Source organism: Cynocephalus volans, chromosome X, assembly GCF_027409185.1.
Source record: "Cynocephalus volans isolate mCynVol1 chromosome X, mCynVol1.pri, whole genome shotgun sequence".
NCBI classification, from domain to species: Eukaryota; Metazoa; Chordata; class Mammalia; order Dermoptera; family Cynocephalidae; genus Cynocephalus; species Cynocephalus volans.
In genome coordinates this window covers 124,706,129-124,726,478 of record NC_084478.1, presented here as the reverse complement: position 1 = coordinate 124,726,478, position 20,350 = coordinate 124,706,129, and the positions used below count along the sequence as shown (strand labels likewise).

The window sequence follows — 20,350 nt, the reverse complement described above, 5'->3', positions numbered from 1 at the left end:
TGACTCTGGCAGACAACTTCATTTCAGCCTAGCAAAACTGACTTCTGGCCTCTAAAACTATGAGAGAATAAATTTCTGTTGTCACCAAGTTTGTGGTAATTTCTTACAGTAGCCATAGAAAACTGATATACTATTCTTCCTTTATTGGACATGTTTTACAAATATTTTTTACAAATATCCACTCTGCAGATTTTCTATTTTCTTAAAGGGCTTTTTTGAAGAGCAGTTTTTGATTTTGATGAAGTCCAGTTTATACATTTTTTTTCTTTTATGTATCAGGCCTTTGCTGTCAAATCTAAGAACTCTGCCTAGCCGTAGAGCCAGAAAATGTTTCTATGATTTTTCCTCAAGTTTTATAGTTTTACGTTTTACACTTAAGTCTGTGATCCATTTGAGTTAATTTTTGTATAAAGTATGAAGTTTAGACTAATGTTCATTTATTTGCCCATGGAGGACCAATTTTGGGAGGCACCATTTGTTCCTCCATTGGACTACTTTCGCATCTTTGTCAAAAATTAACTGGGCATATTTATGTGAGTATATTTCTTGGTTCTCTATGCTGTTCCATTGACCTATGTGTTTATTCCTCTGCTAATACAACATTGCTTTGATTACTGCAGTTATCTAGTAATTCTTGATATCAGGTAGAGTAATTTTTCCTACTTTATTCTTCTTTTTCAAGATCAGTTTAGCTATTCTAGGACCTGCCCTTAACTTTCCATATAAATTTGAAAGTAAGCTTGACTGTGTCTAAAAACCCTTGCTGGGATTTTGATAGGAATTGCATTAAATTAATTTGGGAAGTATTATGGGCTGAATTGTGTCCTCCTAAAATTCATGTGTTGAAGTCCCAACTCCAGTACCTCAGAATGTGACTGTATTTGGAGATATGGTCTTTAAAGTGGCAATTAAGATAAAATGTGGTCATTAGGGTGGGCTATAATCCAATATGGCTGGTGTACTTTAAGAAGAGGAAATTTGGACAGTACAGAAAGAAAGCCATGTAGAGAACACAGGAAGAAGACAGCCATCTACTAGCCAACAAGAAAGGCCTCAGAAGAAATCAATCCTGCCGAAACCTTGATCTCCAATTTCTAGCCTCTAGAACTGTGAGAAAATAAATTTGTTGTTTAAGCCACCCAGTCTGTGGTACTTTGTGATGGCAGCTCTAGCAAACGAATACAGGAAGAACTGACATCTTTGACAGGTTGAGTCTTCCAATCCATGAACAGAGTGTGTTTCTTGATTTATTTAGACTTTTGATTTCTTTCATCAGCATTTTGTAATGTTAAGTGTACAAATTCTGTACATATTTTATTACATCCAGACCTGAGTATTTTCCTTTGAGTGATAGTAAATCATATTGAATTTTAATTCTGGTTTACATATGATCATTGTTTGTATAAAAATGTGATTGATTTCTGTGTGTTGATCTTATATCCTGTGACCTTGCTGAAATCACTTATTAGTTCTAGGAGTTTTTTGTAGATTCTTTAAGATTTTCTACAAAAACATGCTCATGGGAACAGTTTTACTTCTTCCTTTTTAATCTATATGCCTTTCTCTTTTTGCCTTATTGCATGGCCATCCAACAGAGGAAGAATAGTATATTAGCTTCCTATGGCTGCTGTAAGAAGTTACCACAAACTTGGTGACTTAAAACACCTTTCAGTACTATGTTGTGTGACAGTGGTGAGAACAGATATCTTTCCTTATTCTTAATCTTGGGGGAAAGCATTCCATCTTGCACCCAGGTTCTACTGTTTTCACTGCTGTGGACAGAGTCCACCCTGTCACTGAGTATGGGTCTTCTTGCTTAGTCCCTGCTTTTGTTTGTTTGTTTGTTTTTTGTCTATTCTGGTGGTGATCCTGAGTTGCAGGCCTTTCCAATACCCAGACCAGTATATATGGGAGATAAAAAGAAACCACAGGGAAATCACTGCGCTGTCATTCTTCAAGTACTGAATCCTCTAACCAGTCTATCTTCTTCTTTGTGCTTTCAGAGTCCTTGTATAATTGTCAAATTATTTATAAAGTATTTAGTTGTATTTAGAGGGGTGTAGCAGGGAAAAGTGAGTCTAGTCCATTTTGTTCCTGAACCATGTATTTTTTAATAGTTATCAAATCTTACGTAATGATACAAGTTTTTTATTTGTTTGTTTTAAGATGAGCCTAGAATATCTAATTACTACTATGGAATTACTATGGAATTCAGAGATATTTGAAAGAATTTCTTGGGTTTTATTTATTTATTTTTTCAGCAGCTGGCTGGTATGGGGGTCCAAACCCGTGACCTTGGTGTTATAACACCGTGTTCTAACCAACTGAACTAACTGGCCAGCTTACTCCTTGGGTTTTAGAGTTGACTGTGGGTGAAGGAGATTAGCAATTCAACTAGGAGAGACAAAAAGACGAAGTGCTAGGCTGATAAGAGAGAAAGGGAGCAACTGTGGTTGGATTCTGCTGGGTGAAGAATAGGGTGATATTGAGACTTTAGATTTAGCTATTAAAATGCACCTAATGCCCCTTGGGCATTTTGCCAATCTGTATGCAGAAATAGAGCTTGACTCATATTTGTCAATTGCTCTATGTTTATGATTTTTTAGGTATTCTGCATTAGTCAGTCATGAGCCTTAAAATTCTGGTGCAGTGGACCAGAGGGCATGACCTTCTCTTTTGAAGGGGTCAAAGGGTATCTAGGGAACATGTGTGAGGTGAATTGGAAGGGGATCTGAAGGTGGTTTAAGAATGGAAAGGAAAAAAAAATAATAACGCTCTAAGTAACAACACAACTTACTGAATAAGAGGTACTGAGATTTTCACAAATTATATAATGAATTTTCAAATACATTTGAATATTTTTCTCATTTGTGCATGCCTCTGATGTACTAAAATAAACATGTGCTCTCTCAGATACTAAATCCAAAAATTTCTGATTTAAGTGCTTTATTTCTTTCTAAGTTATTTGTGACCAAAATGTCTAAAGTCTGGGAGTTTCTGTATCATATTAAATAGTGACTGAACTTTAGTAAATGTAATGGCACATGCTCACTTTGCGTTAGGAATTTGAGAATGCTATTATATATCCATTCCCAGTCCTTAGTTTGACATCTCCTAAGTTTAATGTTCTTGGCCTCTTTTGAAGACGTTCTGTTTGGTTATGAAAGTAGAGCTCAAGTGAGAATCTTACCTATTACCATGGCAGATCTTTCCAGAAGTTTGGAATGAGCAGGGGTTTTGAGGGAGAAAGGAAATTATAGCAATAACATAGCAATAACTATATTTTCAAACTGGAAACATGAGGTCATCGTGAAAGTACACAACTACAGAAATGTCTTCATATATTTATGGGAATAAAAATAAATCATTTTGAAGCATACTGTGAACTGAGTACCTCAGTGGTTCCCAAAGGCTTCAGCCATCAAATGAAAGTTTGAGGCACTGAGCCAATTCACAAAACTACCTTCATTCCTGCCAATACCTTGAAGCATTTAAAACAAAAACAAAAACAAAAACAAAACAAAAACAAAACAAAAAAAAAGGGCCGGCCCATGGCTCACTCAGGAGAGTGTGGTGCTGATAACACCAAGGCCATGGGTTTGGATCCTATATAGGGATGGCCGGTTAGCTCACTGGCTGAGCGTGGTGCTGACAACACCAAGTCAAGGGTTAAGATTCCCTTACCGGTCATCTTTAAAAAAAAATAATAATAATAAAAATAAAAACCAACAGGCTTTCCCTTTGGCATTTTAGGGAACAAACCTCACTTAATTTTCCTCTAATTCAACTTTCATGTCCCTTCCTCCCTCCCCCAGCAACCTCTCCTGACTTTTAAAATGTAAACTATGAGTGTCAAAATGGTATAATAAAAAATGAAAATGGATGTTTGAATCAGCTAGATCTAGGTTCAAATCCTGACTCTGCTATCAACTAGCCTAGTCTTGTGACTTTGGGCAATTAGGTTTTTGTGAGAATTTAAAATGATAACAACTGTTAAGGTCTTGACATATTAATATACTCAAACTCCAATGAAACCCTGTTTGTTCTTCAAAATTTGGCCAGTCCCACTGTCACTGTGAAGTCTTCCTGAGCTATCTTCACCCAGCTCTAGTGCAATCATTTCATACATCCTCAGTCTTATTACCTCCCAATCTGATGTATCTTGCTGTATAGCTGAAACTGGACGTGTTAGTGTTTTTATTGTGCGTCTGCGACTTTCCTTTGTAGGTATTTACTTGGGTTTGTCTCTTTGACAAAGGGAGTTAAATCCTGTCATTTATTGTAGTGTTTAAGAACATAGGTTCTAAAGCCAGACAGCTTCAGCTTAAAATCCCTACTCTACAATATCCTGACTATAGGACCTTCTGCGCATTACCTAATAACCCTGTTGCTCTGTTCTATCATATGTAAATCAGGGATGATAATAGAATCTAACTCATATGGTTTGTGAGAATTAAATGATTTAATACTTGTAAAATGCTTAAAACAGTACCTGGCAAATAGGAAATACTCAATGAATGTTAGCTGTGATTATTGTAGCTTCTTGCAAAGCTGCATACAATTAATTATATGCTCTGCAACTTCCATAAAGACTTGCCTCTAGACAGTGTCAGCAAGCTGAATAACATATTCAGTTATATTTATATAATTGATTTATCTACACAGATCTTGGATATGCATTCTAATTTCTCTAAAATAATGGAAAACAGAACAAATTAAATATGACACCTCAAATACACATACAATGACAGAATAACAGGATTGGGAAAGAAAGCCAGAAAAGAAGAAATTATTTGAACAATGACAGAGTAAATGTTATGGATTCAGTGTTTTCAAGTAGGATTTAGTAGAGGCAGAACTGTTCATGTCATTTTTTTCAAGAGTTCATTGCAAGTTGAAATGCACTGATGCTGTTCCACAACTCACATTTTACTGCTGCTTAAGGAGCCACTTAAGTCTTCCATTTCTTGAAGTAGTTGCACTTATACATAGCTGCATGAACTCAGACAAAAACATGCCATGTTACAGCTAAGAACTCTTGGCTTAACCTGAAATCGTAAAGATTTTCTACTGTGTTTTCTTCTAGAATTTTAGTAGTTTTGCATTTTACATTTAGCTCTACATTTCATTTTGAGTTAAGTTTTGTATAAGCTATGAACTATGGATTGATCTTCTTTCTGCCACTGTAGATTGGTCTGCACTTTCTAAAATTTTATATAAATGAACACATGTAGCATGTACTCTTTTTATGTGGCTCCTTTCACTCAATATTATTTTAGGGGTAGTGTATGTCACTGTTTGTGTGACTAGTTCATTCCTTTTTATTGCTAGTGTGTAGCAATTTGATTATATGTGTCTGAGCATGGTTTTCCTTGAGTTTACCTTGTTTGAGGTTGGCTGAACTTCTTGAATCTCTAAATGTATTTTACCAAATTTGGGAAATTATTGGCCATTTTTTGTTTTCTGCACCAATCTTTTTCTCCTTTCCTTTTGGAATTCTAATGACACAAATATTCTACAATTTGATAGAATCCCACAAGTTCTTGAAGCGTTGTTTATTTTTCTTCAGTCTTTCTATTATCTTTAGTATATTTGCACACTCACGCAATCCCCTAATACACAAAAAATATCAAAATCACTATTGTATGTCACTGATAAAACTAAATCTACTCTAGAGTTCATTTATTTATAGTTTTATCTTTAGACTGAATGTATATAGTATGAACATTGTCTTCTAAAATTATTTGGGTTCTTTTTTGTACTGTCCACTTCAAAGTGTTTATCTATTAATTTCAAATAGAGTTAGGTTCTCCTGATTCTGTTCATAATTCATATCAGTTAACAGAACTTCCTTATTCTTTTTAACAGTTTCATGGTACTTCATTATATGAATATTCTGTAATATATTCAATCAATCTCCTATATACAGACCTTAAGTTATTTCAAATATTTTGCAGTTACAAACAATGCTCATATGAATTACCTGATACATATATATTTTGCTATTGTCAAAGGTTTATTATCCAGTGTAAATTTTTTGAAGTTAGTTTGCCAATCTGATAGGTTTAAAATGGTATCATAGTGTCATTCATTTTGCGTTTCCCTCCCAAAGATTGAGATCAAACATATTTTCATATATTTAAGAACTATATGAAAGTGTGTACATAATTAAAATATTTACAAATATTTTTAAATATATAAATATATTTTAAAAACCACAAATTACCTACTCATACCATTAGCTCATTTTTCTAATGAGCATTGGATCTTTTTACCACAGTTTTAAAGAATTCTTTACATATTAGTAATATTAGCCCTTTGTGATATATGTTGCAAATATTTTCTATGAAGTTTATTATTTGCTTTTGAACTTTGCTATTGGTGTTTTTACCATGTACGAACTTTTTGAAGTACCTTTGTATTATTGTTTTTATTATTATTGTTGTTATTGTTTCTACTAGTTTTACACATTTCTTCCTTAGTATATTCTCTTTTTCTTAAAGTTTTAAGTGGTGATTTCCTCAACTTGTTCTTTGTATACATTAATGCTATTGATTTTTGCATGCTAATGTTATATCCTGATGTATTACTGAATGTAACCTTTTTTCTTTTTTTTAGGGTATTTGAGATATACTGGAAAAAGAGATAATTTTACTTTTTCAGGTTTTGTACCTCTAATTAATTTATCTTGTCTAACTATGTTAACTAATATCTACAGTAAAATGTGAAATACAAGAGTACTTCAAAAAATTCATGGAAAGATTTGTATGATATTTTAATTCTATTTTTCCACTATCTTTTTGAAGTATCCTTGTACGAGTGGAAGTATAAGCCATGTTCATCATTTCCTTGATTTTTGTACAAGTATCTTCAGCGTTTTCCCATTAAGTAAGATGTCAGCTGTAGGACTAAGTTATTTATATTTTATCACAGTAAGAAAGTACTATCAATTTCTATTTTCTTGAATGATTTTTATCTAAATAGCTGTGAATTTTGACAAACGCTTTTCCATCCAACATATTTAGAGATAAATCATATACTTTTAAAATAAGTTTTTAATGTTAATATTATAAATATAATACCATGGGGGGGGGGAGAAGATATAACAACCACAATTATTTGAAGTTGATACGACAAGCAAACAGAAAGGACATTGTTGGGGGGGAGGGGGGAGGGAGAAGGGAGGGAGGTTTTGGTGATGGGGAGCAATAATCAGCTACAATGTATATCGACAAAATAAAATTTAAAAAATACAAAAAAAAACAAAAAAACAAAAAAAAAACACATTATCAGTACAAAATTTAAAAAAATAAAAATAAAAAAAATAAATAAAATAAATAAATTTTAAAAATAAATAAATAAAATAAATAAATAAATAAATATAATACCATATTAATATTATAATTGTACCAACATTGTTTATAATGTTCATTATTATTAGTTTTAAGTTTTAGTATGTATTAATTAGTAATAATGTCGATGGCATATATTAATATATTTTATTAAGGCATTTCCTAATATTGAGCCAACATAATGTTATTGGAATAATAATATGACCACCCAGTCGATCATGGTGTGTGTTTTTTTAATTTCTTTTTTTAACTTAATGTTTAGAGAGAAAATCATTTTCTCAACATAGAAATGAAGGAAAAATCACAAATTAAATTTAAAGTCAATTGATAAGGAACGATTTAATACTCGAACATTAACATCCTTAATGCAAAAAGAACTCTTAAAAATGAATTTGATGAAGGACATGAGCAGATAAGTTGCACTCCCAAAGTAACACACATGGCTAATAAATGCATCCTAAGATGTTGCTGCAGGGGGAAGGGGTGGGGCTGGCCCTTGGTTCCTGTCTCAGGACCCTGTGCAGCTGGCTCTGTTGCTCACCTCTGTATTATTTTTAATGTGGCGTTAAATTTTTTATTCAGCTTTATTGAGGTCTAATTGACAAATAACATTTGTATATATTTATGGTGCATAATATGATGTTTTGATGTATGTATAAATTGTGAAATGATTAAAGCAAACTAATTAACATATGCATCACCTCACATGCTTATCTATTTTTGAGAGTAGAACATTTAAGATTTATTCTCTTAGCTATTTTCAAGCATACAATACATTACCATTAACTATAGTCACCACACTGTACAATAGTTCTCCAGAATTTATCTGTCTAACTGAAACTTTGCATTCTTTGACCAGCGTCTCTTATTTCTTTGCACCACCCCCCTGCCCCCAATCGCCAGGCCCTGGCATCCACTATTATACTTTCTGCGTCTATGAGTTCTACTTTTTCAGATTAATATGGCATTGGATTCTATTTGATAGTATTTTATAAAATATTTTGGCATTAATAGTCATAAGTGATGCAGGTGCATAGTTTTCCTTCTTTGTTACTATCTTTATCTGGTTTATGTATCAAACTTATGCTCATTTCATATAAGAATTAGGGAGTTTTCCATTGTTTTAAATGCTCTGAAACAATTTATGGAACGTTACGACTGTGATCTTTGAAGATTTTATAGGATTACTCAGTGAAACTATTTAGATCTGGTGTTTTTTGTTGAGTAGTTTCCTTAACTTTCTCTTTTCTTCCACTGCAATTGGTCTATTTCTTTCTATGTCTAACGGGGTCAATTTTGTTAACCTAAATTCCCCTGAGAAATGATCTATTTTCTTTTATTTTCAATTGATTTGCATATAAATCTATAAAGTAATCTGAAGATTTAAAAAATGTATTTTGCTTCAGTAGTTATTTCCCCAGTCATATCTTATTTTCTATACTTATGCTTTCTTCCTTTTTCCTTGTTTAAATTAGCTTGGGATATTTCATTTTGTTAAAATCTTCTTTAAAAAAAATGGGATTCTGATTTATTGATTAGGTTTATTGTTCCTCTATTCTTTACCCAGTCAATTACTGTTTTATCTTTATTTTTTTTCTTCTTTGTAGTTCTTTTCTTCCAAGGTTACTTGCTGGGAATTTAATTTATTTGTATACTTTAATATTTTACTAATAAATGTGATTAGGTCTATGAATTTTACTTTGATCACTGCTTTAAGAATATGCTATCGATTTTGATATGTACGGTTTATGCTGTATTTTAAGAGAAATTTTGTAATTTCTGTTTGCATTTCTCTTTCAACCAAGAATTGTTTAAAATTTGTTACAATTTCAAGATGAGATGGTCTTAAAACTATTGTTGCTAATACTTTCTAGTATTATTGCATTGTTATCAGAAAGCATTTTTTGTAATATTGCTACTTTTCTAATGTTTTCTTCTTTTATTGAAACAATTGATTCTACATATTTGTGGGGTACAGAGTTGACTATCAGTATTTGTGTACAATATGTGATGATCAAAACAGGATACTTGGTATATTCATTATTACAAAATGTAAAATGTAGTTTTTTTTGGTTTTTGGTTTTGTCTTAATAAATTTGAAAGGACTAAGATGATAGAAAATATGTTCTCTGACCATAATAGCAGAAGGAAATTTAGAAAATTCACAGACATGTGGAAACAACATTAAGCAACACTCTACTTATTAAACAATGGGTAAAAAGAAAAATGTCAGGGAAATTAGAGAGTACTTTGAGATAAATATCAAAGTGCAACATATCAAAATTTATAGGACACAGGGCTCATGCATTGCTTAGAGGAAAATTTATACTTAGAAACACCTCTATTAAAAATAAGAAAAATCTCAAATCAGTAATGCAAACTTCTACCTTAAGAAAATAGAAAAAGAAGAGCAAACTCAACCAAAATCACATGTAAGTAGGAAATAACATAGACTACAACAGAAATATATAATATAGGGAATTTAAAAAATAGAGAAAATCAACAAAACCCAATGTTGATTCTTTAAAAAGACCCACAAAATTTGTAAACCTTTATCTATGCTGGCCAAGAAAAAAAGAGGGAAGACTGAAATTACTAAAATCAGAAATAATTGCAAGGACATCAGTACATTGCCATTATGGTTTTTCTGTGGTGGTAAGATTTAGTTTCTTTTCTCTTTCTCATTTGCATTTTTGTTCTCCCAGTGGGTTTTGTTCTTTCTTGTGTATTCGTGGTACTGATTATTATTTTTTGGATTCCAGATGCAGGACTTCTTTCAGGATTCCTTGTAGGGCTGGCTGTGTGGTAGTGAACGCCAACAAGTTTTGTTTGTCCTGAAAAATACACTATTTTCCCCTCATTTCTGAAGGATAGCCTTGCTAGATATAGTGTTCTTGGCTGGCAGTATTTTTCTTTTAGTATTTTGAATATATCATACCATTTTCTTCTGGCCTGTAGAGTTTCTGTTGAGAAGTGTGTTAGTCTGATAGGAGCTCCCTTATAGGTGACCTGATGCTTTTTGCTTGCTTCTTTGGATTCTTTCTTTGTCTTTGAGTTTTGCCAGTTTGAGCATAATGTGTCTTGGAGAGGATCTTTTTGGGTTGAATCTGTTTGGGGATCTTTGAGCCTTCTGGATGTGAAGGTCCATGTCTCTCCCTATACCTGAGAAGTTTTCCATTATTATTTCATTGAATAGCTTTTCTATTTCTTTTCCTTTCTCCTCCCTTTTGGAACACACACCCATGATTTGAATGTTTGTGCACTTAAGGTTGTCTGCTAGCTCTCTTAGATTTTCTACATTTTTTAAAATTCTTTTTTCCTTTCTTTTTGTCTGCTTGGGTTATTTCAAAAAGACTATCTTCAAGATCAGAAATTCTTTTTTCTGCTTGTTCTAGTCTGCTGCTTAAGCTATTGGTTGTGTTTTTTATTTCACTATATTTTTTTGGTAGTGTCATTTTTGGGGGTTTTCATATTTCTAGTATCTCTATGTTGATGTCTGGTCATCTGGTAGAGCAATTGCTTCTTCTATTATTCTGGAGTGGACTTTGAGGAGAGAGATGTTCTCTTCTTTTTCTGGTCTCTGCTGGTCACTCTCCTTGTACCAATGGAGTCAAGTGTCTGGTGGGCCACCTGCACGGTGACTGTGGCTACTACTGTGGTCTCAAGCAGCTTTTGTGGAGCTGTGGTTGTGGTAGTGGCTGTGGTGGGCCACCTGGGTGGAAGTGGTGTTTATGGCATGCTGCAGGGGGTGCTGCCTTTGGTTGCTGCCCAGGACCTCATGCATTGCTCTCTTTCCTGCTTTCAGGGAGAAAGGGCTGCCCTTGGCTCTTGCCCAGGACCCCAGGTATTGCTCTTTTGCTTGCTTCCAGATAGAGGTACTTTTCTAATATTTTCTTTGTGATCTAATATATAATTAATGTTCATGAGTGCTTCATGTGCAGTTAAGAAGAAAGTATATTCTGTATGGTAAGGGTGTAAAATTCAGTATACATCCATAAGATCTATATCCTTATTTACTATTATCCATATCCTTATTTACTTTGGTCCCATCTTTCTTGTACTGAGTATGATGTGTCTGCCATTATTACAATGTATCCACAAATGTACTCTACCATCTTGTTTTGGTTTTTGCTTTATGAAGATCTTTGCTGTGTTACTGGGTGCAGAGATATTCTTAACTGCTATATCTTTGTTGTTAGTTGTGGCTTTTATCATTTATGAGCATTTTTCTTTTTCACACTTATAGCTTTTTTGACTTGAAATTTACTTTGCCAGATAATAAGATCACAATTTCTGCTCTCTTTTCACCATTTGCTTGGTACACTTTTGCCCACCCCCTTATTTTTTAGCCACCTGGATTTTAAGGCTTCCTTTTGTATGCAGAATATAGTTGGATCTTTATTTGTAAGCCAAATTTAAAATCTTTTATTTTTAATAGTGTTAGGTTCATTCAAGTTTACTGCTATTACTTATTTGCTTTATTTCAACTCCATCATATTATATCATGATATGATGTTAAGTGCATTATGTTTTATTTTCTTCTGTTTCTTTTCTAGTTGATTGGTTTTGGCTGTTCTATTAATTACATTAATTTCGGAATTTAGGAAGGCTTTTATTTTTCTTCTAGTGATTAACTTTGCATTTGTACCATGTTTAATGAACTTAGAACTATGTTTTCTTATTAAATCTATTACTTTCTGGTTTGCCATTTTTTATGGTGTAATTTAATTGCAACCTTTTGATTATAGAAAATCAAAAAAATTATTTTACTTTCCTCTTCCTCTTTCCCTTTCTCTTCTCATCCCAGTTTTTAGTTGCATTGTTTCTAATTTGTTAGAACATATAACACTTAATATATATAATATAACATATAACATACTATTTTTCTGCCCTTACGTCATTTTTATTTTTGTCTTAGCTGTATAATTAAATATATTAAATATTTACCATCAGTCCTTTTATGAAATTTTCCTAGTAATCCATTTGTCAAATGAATCCCATTCACTATTTTATTTCTTAAGAATGGCTTATGGGTACAGAATTCTCTGAGTTTTAAAAAGTTTAAACTTTTTATAGACTTGATGGACAACTTGTCTAGATAAAAAATCACTGCTTCTGGATTTTAGCCATCCTAACTGGGGTTAGATGGTATCGCAATGTGGTTTTGATTTGCATTTCCCGGATGCTGAGTGATGTTGAGCATTTTTTCATATGTCTGTTGGCCATTTGTATATCAAATCCAAAAGACTATGAACGATAAATGCTGGCGAGGCTGCGGAGAAAAAGGAACTCTCATACATTGTTGGTGGGACTGCAAAATGGTGCAGCCTCTATGGAAAAGGGTATGGAGGTTCCTCAAACAATTGCAGATAGATCTACCATACGACCCAGCTATCCCACTGTTGGGAATATACCCAGAGGAATGGAAATCATCAAGTCAAAGGTATACCTGTTCCCCAATGTTTATCGCAGCACTCTTTACAATAGCCAAGAGTTGGAACCAGCCCAAATGCCCATCATCAGATGAGTGGATACGGAAAATGTGGTACATCTACACAATGGAATACTACTCAGCTATAAAAACGAATGAAATACTGCCATTTGCAACAACATGGATGGACCTTGAGAGAATTATATTAAGTGAAACAAGTCAGGCACAGAAAGAGAAATACCACATGTTCTCACTTATTGGTGGGAGCTAAAAATTAATATATAAATTCACACACACACACACACACACACACACACACACATACACACACACAAAAACCGGGGGGGGGGGGAGAAGATATAACAACCACCATTATTTGAAGTTGATACGACAAGCAAACAGAAAGGACATTGTTGGGGGGGAGGGGGGGAGGGAGAAGGGAGGGAGGTTTTGGTGATGGGGAGCAATAATCAGCCACAATGTATATCGACAAAATAAAATTTAAAAAATAAATAAATAAATAAATAAAAAATCACTGCTTCAAACTTTCTTTATTTTAAAAATAATTTTTAAATTAAGAAAAAATAAATAAATAAAATTAAGTTATGGTTAAATACAGTAAAATTCACCCTTTTAAAACTATACACCAGAATACATAGTTCTTCAAAATTTGAGAAATGTATATGTTTGTATAACCATCACCATTATCAAGATATAGAACAGTTCCATAATACCAAAAAAAAAAAAATGACTTTTTGAAGTCATCTTCTCACTTTCAGTCCCTGGAAACTACTGATCTGTTTTCTGTCTTTATAGATTTGCCATTGAAGGAACGTCCTTTAAATGTTTGAGTTTTTTGAGAGTATTGTTTCACTATCGCTTTGCTTTGTTATTTTTGTGACATGTAAGGCCAGCCTAACTTTATTGCTCTTGTACTATTCCTCTTTTTTTGCCTGGAATTCCTGAGGATTTTTTCTTTATATTTAAAATGTAATGTTTCAGTTATATCTCACAATTGATTGTTCCAGATCAATTTTCCAGCACAGGGTTGAACCTATATATGTAGATTCAGACTCTCTTTTATTTCTGGAAAACATTCTTGAATTATAGTTTTAAATATTAATTCTATTTATGCTTTTCCTGCTTAATTTTGGAGCTGTAGAGTGGTATAATGGCCACTGAGCAGGCAAAATATGAATGCTTTGAGGTTAATGCATCGTTGAAGCTCAATGAAGAATTCAAAAAAGCATATTTTCTCAGAACACATTATAAAATACCTATTAAGATAATCTACTACCACTGTATATTTAGAACAGGCTAATTAACTTTTAAATTTCATGACAGATTATTTTCTAGATGCATCAAACTTCTTTTAGGATTTGTGAACAAGATACACTTTCAATATCATTCCTTCTACGTAGTTGAATTCCATTATACACTCCAAGGAACTGGAAGCCTATTTTACTCCTTTGTGAAATGAGCATATCAGCAATAAATTCAAACTGTTTTCCGACTTCCTAGTACAGGTACTTTGTGAAATTGTGTAAGTTATTTTGGTTGTTTATCATAAATATTAGCTAGAAACAAAACTTAGTTTAAAATGAACAGGATGAAGAGATGGCAGAAACTCAAAAGAAAAATTAAAACCCTCTCTAAAATCAGTATGTGGAAACTTTCAATGCCTGAATTTTTATAGTGATGATGTGAACTTGCACTTATATACTCAGTAATTAATTTTATCTCCTGTTTTCTTCTAAAAACATGAATTACAGACTCTGTGAAGAAGAGTAACTATCATTGAGTGCCTATTTTTTGTCAAGCACCTAGTTTGGCAACGTCAAAAAGGACTAACTAAAAAATATTTTTAAAAGAAGATGAGCATATTTTTGCTTCTTTGTATAGAGATGGTACTAGGTATATGTAGCACCCAAAACACATGGGTGGGGGAATGTTTCTGTTACTGTCCCATTCTGTACATTGTAAGGCAACTGTTCATTCTTTGTATAAAAATTACAATAAGCAATAGAGCATCTACGTATGATTTTAGTACGTTTTAAAATGTCTGTTTTGCTTTTTGAAGACTCTGCTACTGATTTATTTAATATAGATGATACACACATCCAATTCCTTCTGTCACACAATTTGCTTTTTTTTTTCATTTTCCAAATGCTACAGGTAAAATAATTAACTTTATGAGTGTTTACTATGATACCTGACACAAATTTATAACATAATCTGAGACTGAAAAACTGATAAAATTGTACTTACCATAAAGGATTGCAAGCAGAGACAGTGGCATGACAAGTAGTCCCACTAGCATATCAGCAAAGGCTAGGGACATTAAGAAGTAATTGGTGGCATTGTGCAGTTTCTTTTCCATGCTTACTGCCATGATAACGAGAATGTTGCCACCTATTGTCATGATTATTATTACCACGATTGAAAGTGCTGGCCAGTTTTGTACCCCGTCTGGGAATTTAAAGCGTCCACCATAGGAGGTATTGAAAATGTCAGTTACTATAGCTGCTACTGGGCTCACAGAAATATCACATTGCCAAACCAATAGGCCAATTAGGTGCACACTGAAAATTAAGAAGAAAAAAAAAAACAGTCAGGTATATATTATATGGCTTATACACAATATATTGCTTATACAAAACAATTGCTTCTTCTATAACAATCATTATCATCCTCCTCCGCATATCATTTCTGTTCTTTTAACTAAACCCGGTATTTCTTTTTTCTATCCAAAGAATACTAACTGTTACTGAGTGATTATTATGAGTTAGGCACTTAGCTTACTGAAATATACATGCATAATCCCATTTGAACTTGTGCAACTACATGAGGTCAGTATTGATTTATATCCATTGTATAGATAAGAAGACTGATTTTCAGAGAGGTTAAGTAACTTTCTCAAACCAATACAGGCAGTAAGTTGCAAGAGCAGGGTCCATACTCAGGTCCCACTGACTTTAAAGCCAGTGTTTTAAACTTTTACTACAATCTGAAACTACAGTATTGTTTGATTTGCTGTAATGGTATATCCCTTATATCCTTTAAATATTAATTTCTCCTAGATATCCTCTGAGATAGCAGACAACAGAATGAAGGGAGATTTTCTTAAAGGATCCAATTGGGTGACAAAAAAATTGCACGTTGCCTTCCTTTGATGCAAAGCTAAAAAGGAATAGATTGCTATCAGAACAACTTCAGGCAAGTGTTTGGAAGAATCACAGCGGGTTTTGACAACCATACACATGCATTTCTTTTTAGAACTTTTCCTACCTTCTCACATTTGCAAAGTGACTTTATGCTATTCTGATGGTTTCTTAATGTCTTGTGCTATAAACTTTCCTTCTATCTGACACTCTCCCCATTTCTGTCTAATGTTTTCTGGGCCTCGTTCTAGGCTACATAATGATTTGTGGTGATGATTAATGCCTAGAGTTTTTTACTTTTCATGCACTAGGAATTAAATATCTTAGGTCATTTAGAGTATACATTTCTTATGATGATACTTAGGTAGATTCTATTAGCAGGAATTTCAGGCCAGGTGACAGATTAATGCAAAAGAGATGGACATGATTGTCTTTGCATATTTCAAATTAATTTCCTCATATGGTGATATGAGATTTATTCAAGTTATGTACATAAGTGTTCTCTCAAAGTGTAAGCTCCTAAAGTGTCTAATAAAATCTACAAATTCATATTTTTAATAAAATAGATAAGACAGATGATCATATTCAACATTTCTTGCTTAAAAGCAAGGAATATTATCTCAGAATGGCTATTTTATGTACAATAATAGTTATTTAATGAACATTAAACAGCACAATGAGGATACCTTTCCTAGATATAGTGGTTGTTAAACCTGCATATTATTTATAGAGGAGAAAATTACTTCTACTTGCACAATATATGCTAAATAATTTTCATGTGCCATACTTTCTGAATCAAAACTGGAACACTTAGCCTGAAAAAATATTGGCATGAATAAAATTTGTCAAAATACTGTAATAATTTTCTAGCCTATTTAAAAATTATTTCTCTTGATTTCTCTTAGTAGCTTGTTAATAAGGTTCTATGTCTTTAAAGACGATGAAGAAATCATGAAATATTTTGACTTTCTCATTCTACCATAGATAGAAAACAAATACTTCAGACATTTAGCTTAAAATAACCTCATCATTAATCAAATCTACCTGATATTCTAAGCAACATGGAGATGGAGACATACATAGTAATTTTTATGAAATAATGAGAATTAATCAATAAATTATTTTAAATGTATTATTTTCCTGGAACATAAAAAATAAGCAAAAATAATTCATGATTGAAAAATCTATATCATAATTAATCTGTGATTAATATCAGTAGAAATTATTGAAATAAAGAACCAAATAAATAGAAGCAAGTTATTTGCTCTCAGCTTTGATTTACTGTCACTATATTTATTGTATTTGGCATGTGAACAGTGTCCTGGCTACATGACCTAAATGATTTTTTGACCAGTCACTTAACCTATCAGAACATCATTTTTTTCATTTTTACAAGGATGATCTGTACCACGTGGTTGTGGTACAGATCATTTAAATAATGTAATAACTGTAAAGTCCTGAAAATAGTACCTGTCATAATAGGCCCTCAGTAAATGTTGAAGTTTACCTTCTTTCTGCCTTCAAAGTTAAACAAAAGTATTTTATGGTTGCTATACCCCAACTCATGTGTTTCAAAATTTGCCAAGAACTTAAGTCCTGATTTTACTTCAAGACAATACCTATCTATGAAGAACGGGGCTTAAATTCGCGTCTTTTCCAAGGTCTTTTCTGGACTACCTGATGAAAAACTTGTTTTTCTGGCATTTAAATTTTTTTTCTGGTTTAAATTAGCTGATGATCATCTCAAGTAGTCACACAAGTTTTATCTCAAATAAGCTGCATTTTCAATACTCGGTTGCAGAACCACAAATATATTTATCCTTAAGCCTAAAGAATAGGGTCCTAGTAGAATATGTAGTCCAAATTAAAATTTTCTAAGTAAATTGTGAAAACATCTAAATCCCTTCACATTGTCTCTGAAAATGGTAGAGAAATGCAGGATAAGACTGTATGTAATAAAAAGGTACATGAAAAAACTATGCCCAATTATGAATTTTGCAATTTGACCATCTTAGAATTTTGGTGTAGAAAAACACTTCAAGTAGTTATCTTGCCTATCTCTACCGGTCAGAAATATTTTTCTTTTTCATTAAAGAGTCCATGAGACACTGAGTTACTGAGGAGTCTCGTAGAGCCTAAATATATCTGTTGTGAATTACAAAATAAAGTAAGTGAGTAAATAAAGTAAGTACTTTACTGGGATAGATTCTGAAAGAATATTTAGTTTCCTGGTTTCAATTAAATTCAGTTTAATAAATTCTTATTGAGCACCACTTATGGGCAAGGTTTTATTATTTTTATTGCAGTTCAATCCTATTTCCCCCAGTTTTGTAATCAAGAATTGGCTGTATTATAAGTAAAACTAATTTTTAACACTTATGTGCTCAGTGAAATATATAGTCTTTTTACAAAAGAGGAACAGTTTAAGTCTTGCTCTTAAAGCTTACATTAATTGTTATTAAGCCCATAGAAATCTCATAAAATATGTACACAGAAGTCATAATTTCTCTGTGAATAATGCAAATAATTTACTCATTACTACTGAATTTTTAATGAAAATAAAACTACATTCTTAGTAGACAAACGAAATAATCATATAATTTAAAAGTCTGAATACATTTTAAATCAACTGAGTTTTTGCATGATATATGACAATGGGCATTGTTAGAAGAGATGAATTGTTCCTTGTTTCTCCCAATAGAATGGAAAAATTGTATATGAATTCCTTAATTTCATAGCAGAATAATTTGATGCCCTGTAAGGCAGCCTTAGATCTTGGCATTTGGGCCAATGGCTATTTACTGAGTTGGCACAGGCTCATGGAGTGGAAACATTTGTTCTTCCATTTTCCCATACCTGACTCTTCTTTTCCCTTTTTTGCCCATTCCTTTCTCTGTTGTCTGTTCTAGTTCTCTTCGAATCATGCATACTTGAGATTATCATCACCACAATGTCATCCAAGAAGGGCTACAGTGATGCACATTGCTGAGGATCCAATGTGGATGTACTTTCATCTACACTACACTGTAAATGTTTTCCTGGGTGAGCTCTTTTGCAGGAATTGTAGAGGGGACTATGTAGAAGCAAGAAGATTCAGAGCTTCTCAACTGCACTAATCAGAGTTTATACAACTTTGGATGTCTTTTTCCATGCCCCATTTCTCAAAGAGTAGGTTTGGAAGACACCACTCCAACATGTTACTATGTTGAAAAGAAGAAATACCTGGATTAGATCAAATTTAGAATTGCTTAGTACTTGAATCTGATTCTTTACCCCCTTTATGTTGCATTCTATTGACTTCAACTATTGGATGATTACATCAGGTCTTCCAATGACGGCATTGTTTTCTTCTGTCCAGCTATATCTCCCAACCCATACCCCCTAACTTCTGACCTTTTCTTTTGCAATCTCAACTATTCTTCATAAAACCAGAGGCTTATAAAGACATTTTACTCTCTTGACTGTTCAGTTTATGCAAGAAGGAAAAGGAAAAAAAACTATCACTTTTTTAAGTTTCACTCATGGAGAAAGCAATTACGAGCATTAAGATTATTTGAGTTGAGGGTATTATCACCATATTACTTGTTGAGTACATGGGCTATACTGTTTAATTAGAATCCAAATTATTGGTTTTTTCTTCATTTATTAATTTTGAATAAGAAACACCCAAATATTAGTCTTTTGTGGTGCAAATCAATTATGCAGATTGAGGCAAATATAGCTGAGTAGTCATGTAGAAGCATTTTTAAATCTTTGAGCAAGCTCCCATAAAAAGTTATATTCTTATTAAAATAATAAGTAATAACATCCTTACAGGAACGAATGCACCACATTCCTCACGTTCACCATGATTGCTTCAGTCTTAAGCAACCAAAGTTTAAAATTGAGAAGAGGAAATTAACAGATTGGATTCATCATATCATCCTTTTCTGGGGAGAGAAAAAAAAAAGAAAATTAGTTAAAAGTTCAAATAACTTGCAAATCAAGCAATTAAATAAACTTAAATACATTTATTTGGTGATAAGAAACAATCAATACTTAATTTAGCAGGCAGGTAAGCATGTTATATTGTGTAAGTGATAAAAAATGGCAAAGAGCAGATTTTTTTCATTTATTTACCAATGCACAACCATCACAGTTTTTTCGAAAATATCTTGTATATACTTTATGTATATGGGGCTTCTACTAAATCTCCCCCTTTTATAGTACACATAACTTCAAATCAATGTTTTGAGAAAAAATTGAAGACTATATTCTTCTTAATTTGCAAACCATTGGGAGAAAGTGTTATTTAATAATTACAGTAGTGTGTCTAAAATAAAAATGTTTTATCTTATAGTAACATGGAAAATTAAAACAAGTTTTAAGCATTTTTATAAAGTTAACATATTTTGTATAACATTTCC

General features: G+C 32.6%; 1 protein-coding gene across 2 annotated transcripts in view; it reads right to left on the bottom strand.

The window, feature by feature from the left end:
- HTR2C (5-hydroxytryptamine receptor 2C) overlaps positions 1 to 19,793 on the bottom strand; it is a 150,256-nt gene extending 130,463 nt beyond the window's left edge. For both annotated transcript variants that reach the window (XM_063084359.1, XM_063084360.1), the window contains exons 1-2: positions 19,759 to 19,793; positions 15,052 to 15,365 (exon numbers count right to left, since the gene is read on the bottom strand). In XM_063084359.1, the coding sequence (XP_062940429.1) occupies positions 15,052 to 15,365; positions 19,759 to 19,793 (349 nt within the window). The remainder of the gene's footprint in view (positions 1 to 15,051; positions 15,366 to 19,758) is intronic.
- Between the last annotated feature and the right edge of the window lie 557 nt (positions 19,794 to 20,350).